This window comes from Buceros rhinoceros, unplaced genomic scaffold (genome assembly GCF_000710305.1).
Source record: "Buceros rhinoceros silvestris isolate BGI_N320 unplaced genomic scaffold, ASM71030v1 scaffold16228, whole genome shotgun sequence".
NCBI lineage: Eukaryota > Metazoa > Chordata > Aves > Bucerotiformes > Bucerotidae > Buceros > Buceros rhinoceros.
In genome coordinates, this window is record NW_010428781.1 from 76314 (window position 1) to 82768 (window position 6455).

Genomic DNA, 6455 nt, shown 5'->3' on the forward strand with positions numbered 1-6455 from the left:
GAGCGGTTCCTGGTTGAACTGCCGTGCATCTGGCTGCCTAGCAAACCAGCAATGGTACGTCCGCTGCAACGGGGAAGCAAAATCCATACGGAGAAGCCCGAGGCCGCTTTGGAAGGGGGCCATGAGCTCCCTGCCCATTTCTGTGCAGAAATCATTCACTGGGTAGCAGTGGCTTTGCTGTGGAATGTGCTGTGTGCTGTGACAACCTGGGGGGGCGCAGGTGGGTTACACGTAGGAAGCACTTGCTGCTGTCCTGAGTGGTGGCACTGCATGTTCTTGCTTAAGCATCTGCTGATGCAGTTTGCTACAAACATCTACTGTCTGAGTTAATCTTCCTTTTTTATACTGCCATCGCTGTGCCAGAATAACAAAAATCTTTTAGGACAAACTGCTGCTTTCCGTACCAGGCATGAGCTCCAACAGCAAAATGTTGTCACGGGCACATCAGCACAACGAGCCGCTCAGAACTGACGCACTCCTTGGCTGGAGCTGCTGCACACGTGGGCCCAGACCAACCCTGCGCTGCACGGGCTGCGTCTTCTGCAGACGTACCTGGCTGGAGAACCCCATCACCACGTGCCGTTGTTTAAGGTTGGTCTCCCCGTCAAGGTTGGCAGTTTCCAAGTGGCAGATGCCGTTCTGGTCCGAGGAGTACAGCAGCAGGATGTCAGCTGGGATGGTCTCGTTACAGCGCAGCTGCACAAAATCCCCCACGTGGACATCTTTCCAGCATTTCTCAACATAAGCACGTTCTTCCCTGACGCATTAAAAACACAGCAAAACATGTTAAAAATGTGACATTTCGAAGGCAGGCCTTTGGGTTAGTTAACCTCCTCCCTTAAACAAAAAATAGAGGGTGGTGGCAAATTGCTGTATTTTTATTACAAGAATGCAGCACAGCAGTTAGAAATTAATGATTTAGACACTCTCATAATATTACTTCACCATACAACAGATTCAAATAAAATTTTATGTGGAATAAAAACAAGCTGCAACGAGAGTTCTCTTTCTTTTCAGCATTAGCCCTAGAATCTCCACAGCAAAAAATAGAAAGTTGTTCAGACTAACAAGAGTTGTTTTGAAATATCTTGTTCGAGAAGTTTAGACATTTCACAAAAAACATTGGTTTTGACTGTGTGACTATTTCTCAGATACTTTCCACCACCACATGGACCCCGAAAGAAGGAAACTGGTATCTCAGCTACACTTACTTCAGGACTTTCCTGTTTGTAACTCTCAAAACGTAATCGCAAATCTTGAGCTTAGCACACAGAAATAACTTTAAAAAGCAGAACAACAGACAAAGACGCCTTAATACTAAGCAAAAAAATATGCAGCGATAGCCCAAGTTTAATGGAAAAGTCAAGGTAAGAAACAAAGGGCTTCTAAATAAAAAAAAAAAAAAGAAAAGAAAGAAGAAAAAAGAGCCTATGGGGTTCAAGGAAAAGAAATTACTATTTCATCAACAAACCAGTGCTCAGAAGCGCAAACTTTTTTTGACATTACTTTTTCAATAATTAATCCTTCAACTGCTCTTAACCATCTAAGCAAACTGAAAACCGCGCAATAAGCTTTAAAATTAGTTAATGGGAAAACTGCACCGGCAACAGTGGCCTAGCTCCTCTGACTCTTAGAGAGGAAATTCTTTTTTCCATATGAATAATTGAATCACCTTATGCTTTGCTCTGTGAGAAGGAAAACGCTCACGATACTTTTTAGCAGACAGACACTAAAAGGCTTTTTGTAATGACTCTCAGTCTCATTTTTACTTCAGTTTTTAATCATCCCCATCTATTGCCTGAAGAATACTGTCTTTCGGTTAAGTGTTTGTACCATGAGAAGGGAGGCAGCGATACAGCAGATAAAGTGTTTTGCCACAGTTCAAAGCACATCTCCAAGCATTGCTTCAGAGTCATGCCAAGGGCTGCTTCCTGCTAACCTACTTTCCTGGCCCTCCGTACGGGCGAGCCAGCCGTGCTGCTGGCAGGCAAACGCTGGCACTTGGCTGATAGCCTTATCTGTAAGACAACATGAAAGAACAGCTGCCTGCCAAGGTTATGCACGCACTGAAATTCCGCGCACTTCCTTATGGTATTCACTCTTTATTCTAAAGAAGCAGCCCCCAGCCCCACCCCCCCCAACTATTTAAATCCCTTTAATGATTGATGTGGGGCACTTTCTAAATAATCCCATTGTGACAATTTTTCCTTCTTACATTAATTTTTTGTTCCTAAAATTTTCTTTCTTCTTTTGTCTGCTTACCCATATGTGCTTTTTTCTTTTGCTCAGCAACAGACATAAAAGACCACACTGAAGAACGGAGGTTTGCTGTAAGTTAATTTGATGTTGCTGTGCATTTAGGTAAAACATTCCAGACCAATTTCTATCTGAAAATTATTTAAGCAGGTGCATATTGAGTATTTATTGCTTTACAAAGTAGATACTAATTTTAATACAGCAGATCAACTAAGTAACTATGAATCCTTCCATGTCAAACACTTTCTAGGTAGAATTTCTCAATTTGCTGGTTTAAAACATGAAAATGAGAGCACAGAAAGCAGTTTAGAGCAATTAGATGGCGTGTCTTCCTATCCTAGACATTTCGATGCTGTGTACAGTTTCATGTAATGTTCGCTATGACTTCTGCAGGGCAATCCTACCTCTCTGTACGTCAACTCTTGCACAATTCTGAAGTTTACAAAACACACTTCTGATTTTTTCTGCTCATAAAATGCTATAGAAGGGCCTTGCCCAGCTGGTTGTCCTCCACATCAGCCTGAAGAAACCAGGTCAGCAAAAATAATCCACAGAAATAATAGATTTGTGATACTTTTTCAGTAATTACCTCTGAAACATACATTACACATAAAGCTTCTGATTCTGCTAATTCACTAATTGCAGAGGAGACGGTGAGTCAGAAAGGCCAAATGACCTCTTTGAGATCAGAGGGAAAGTCTTGCTAAGCACAGGGACTAGAGCTCGGGAACTGCTGCAATCCCAAACCTGCATTCTGAACACTTTTCCTTTTTCTGAAAGAACTAGTCAGCTGGAGCCGTAAGATTAACAATTGCCTACAGTACAAAGGTTTTCTACAGCTTTGTAGAGAATTACCAATGGATGAAAGGAAGCAAAGTACTTCACCAGGAACCCGGTGCACCCCACAGCAGCACTGGCCCAGTTGCCTAACAAGATTTTTCAAATGAAGCAGTTTCCTTTTAGCAATTCCTGTAACTGGGAACTCTGCCCATTTTCTGTTTAGTGATTAAAGTTCACTGCACAAGCTCCAGTTGCTAAATAAACAGAAGAGCTGTATAAATCTAAGATGATCTGACGAAGAACACATAAAAAGGTCAAACACATTTAACCAATAAAATAAACAAGATGTGGTGATTTTCAACAGGTGGAAAGCTGGAAATCCGATTCTTACAGCATGCGGTATCACGGCTGTGGCATGTAAATGATGTGATGCAAGATAAAAGTTTCTCAGTAGCTTCTCTCCTTTACCAGTCAATTTATCAACAAGACACTTAAAAAGTGTTCCCTTGCAGTCCTGGGATAACGCCCAGTGTGATAATGCCCACGAAAACAGGCAGCTTTGAACAGTCAAGTGAAGTTTGCCAGAATTTGTTATCGGACTCATCATCTCTGACCAGAAAGCCTGAACTAAATAGACTTTATGAAGTCATTTCTGGGAAGGAAGGATCATTAAAACATCCTGCTGTGGTTAGAGATTGTGAGGGAACGTGAATAAATTATTGACTTTGTGTCAACAATTTCATTTCTCATTCCTGGATTCAATAAAGATAAATTTCAAACAACAACTGGGTCAAAATGGATGGTGAATGGGAGCAAATAAAAATTATTGTTCTGCTCCCCAGAGAAGATTAAAGAAGTCATTTCTCATGTATACTGCACCCTAGATTGTCTTAGAGAAAGAACTTCAGAAACCTTTATCACCTAGAAATAACCCATCGACCAATTAGTTCAGTGCGTCTTTTTTCCTTGAATATCTGCAAGCTCCATCTCAAGAGCTTTTGGAGCCTGAAGACATTGTTTGCTCTATCTTTCACCCCTTAAACTGCCGTGAGTTTTTAACACTTAGAACAAAATAATATCAGTGTCCTGAATAGACAAACACAAATGTTTATTCTTTATCATATGCAAATTTGCTAGAATGTTATGTTTGAAAATGGTCCCCCTCAAGCATCCCCTACTTTATAAAAAATGCTGATGTTCTGAGATTCAGTTCTACACAGACAACGGGTAGAATCACGCAGTACTTACCCTTTACAGGCTATTTCTGCTCATAGAACAACCCCCCCCTTATTTTTTTTGCTATCAAAGATTACACCAGCTTTCTCTGAAATTATCTGAGCTCGAGAAGGTACTGCGTTGTCTGTGCCAATTCATCACCAGCTTCGCCTGTGTTGTGACCACTGGGGTAGCGGGGAAGATTGCTTTTGGGAGGTGCACATCAGCCCGGCAGCAGCAGTGGGGTCATTTCGCAGTGGCCGGTCCGGTAACGAGCCCTCATTAGCAAACAGCTAGAGCCCTTCCCCACAGCCCCACACCCTCGCAAGGTCTGAATGTTACTTTAAGACAGCAATGAGCATCAATGGAATAACAGGGTAAGCAGACAAAAGAAGAAAGATAACAGGAATGAAAGTCTAATAAAACACATCTTTAATTATGACATTTTGGTGTTCCAAATTCCTTAACACTAGCCACAGAGTCTTATGTCCTAAACCTGTCTATAGCATCCTAACAAGGAAGTTTTTCCCTCAACAATAAAAGAAACTTATATTCAACTCAAATCAAGCTTGTTTGAGTTTTAAGTACCTAAATTTTATTAATGTATTATATGTCCGCACACAAGGTTTTGGATTTCTTATAACTTGTCTCTTTTAATCTCTCTCTTGATTTTGTAGTCACCTGTACCAAATGAAGAAATAAAATAAAAGTAAAAAGTATTTTGAAAACACGTTTGCTTAGACTTTACTAGGTTGGTTTTGTAAGTTATGGATTATTGTGTTCAGGAAAATCTAATTTTTTTTTTTTTTTTTAATACTGCCTTGAACAAAATGTTATTGCTAGGATTCTGCCTGGCACCAGCTGGAATGAACAGGTAACTCCAAGGTCACTTACTTAATGACTGCTAATCATTACCATTAGTTTCAAAGGCTTCCATTAACCTGCCGAGTTTCTGGAAGTCACAACCTAGATCTACTTTTTTGCTACAGTCATTTCCTTACACGACCATGTAGCTCTTGAGGTCACGTAGAAGAAACCTGCTTCTCTCTGGGTTTTAACGGTGTTTTAAAAATTCAAACAGTTAGAATGGAACTTAATGCCACGAGGTCATGACTCTGCAGTTCTCTGAGCCAAAACCATAGGTTCTCATTTATTTGCCCTTTGTCTTTAGTCATTAGCTTCTGTTGCTGTTTGCTAAACCCCTGCACCTTTCCTGTGAAACAGCTTTAAATGCCTTGGCAGGTAATAGATCTTGAGGAAAGCTCTGATAAAGCAATACACAAACCAGTGGTAGCATTAATAAAGTACTTAGGGATTTTCTTCTGGAGAGACCAAGGATCCTCTCTGTGGCGATGAGCACTGACCGGTAAGAACTGCTAGCTTGCTGCTCTTTGACTTTGAAGTGCTGCTGCCTGGGCAAGCTGGATGTTGAGAACTGGACGTTTTTCTTTTGCATATAGTCAGTTCAGCATGTCACATATTTCATCACCATGCAATCAGCTTGCTCACCATAAACCCACTTCATGTTTTAGTTACTTCTTCACCATTTTGGCACCACTGGTTTCAAACTGTTGCACAGTGACACAACAAACCATATTCTCATCTCACTGGAATTTTGAAGAATGCCTCAGTTTGCACAAACAGAAGGCACTGATTGTGCCTTCAGTAAACCCCACTGTTAATTCAGGCCTCCAAAGTTAAACTAGGTACAAAAATTCCATAGTACCTTAAGTGCACACAGAAGTTCTACAGAAGATGACAGAGCAGAGGATGCCCACTGCATGCCAGTGGTAGTCTCCTCCAGAGAACGATATAATCATGTTTGATATTAAGCAAAGGAGCGTCATTGGGTCTTTCCTGATGGATAATGAGTCGCAGTAACATCATAGCACAGAATAATCCTGTTATTGTGACTTATTCATACTGATGCTGTTGTAAGAAATAATTCACGTTTCAATTGATCAATGTTCATGCTTTGTGGCTGTCATGGAAGTGCACCTTCAGCCACGCAAGAGGTGGAGATCTGCACGAGATCTTCAGCCTGCAGCCAAGGAAATTCATGCACTGATCAGAGAAAGCACCACTGAGGTGTAGAAGCCTTGATATTACTATGACCAAGAAAATTGATTGCAATTTTGCCTGAGATAATGTGGTGTGACTTCAAGCAGGCCACAGGCTTTAGACAATTTTTTTTGGGGGGGGGG

The 6455-nt window shown here is 41.1% G+C and overlaps 1 protein-coding gene across 1 annotated transcript in view; it reads right to left on the reverse strand.

Annotated features, from left to right (window-relative positions):
* ATP10B (ATPase, class V, type 10B) overlaps positions 1 to 6455 on the reverse strand; it is a 49859-nt gene that overhangs the window by 35123 nt on the left and 8281 nt on the right. Inside the window, exon 3 of the mRNA XM_010142413.1 lies at positions 553 to 757. Within this exon, the coding sequence (XP_010140715.1) occupies positions 553 to 757 (205 nt within the window). The remainder of the gene's footprint in view (positions 1 to 552; positions 758 to 6455) is intronic.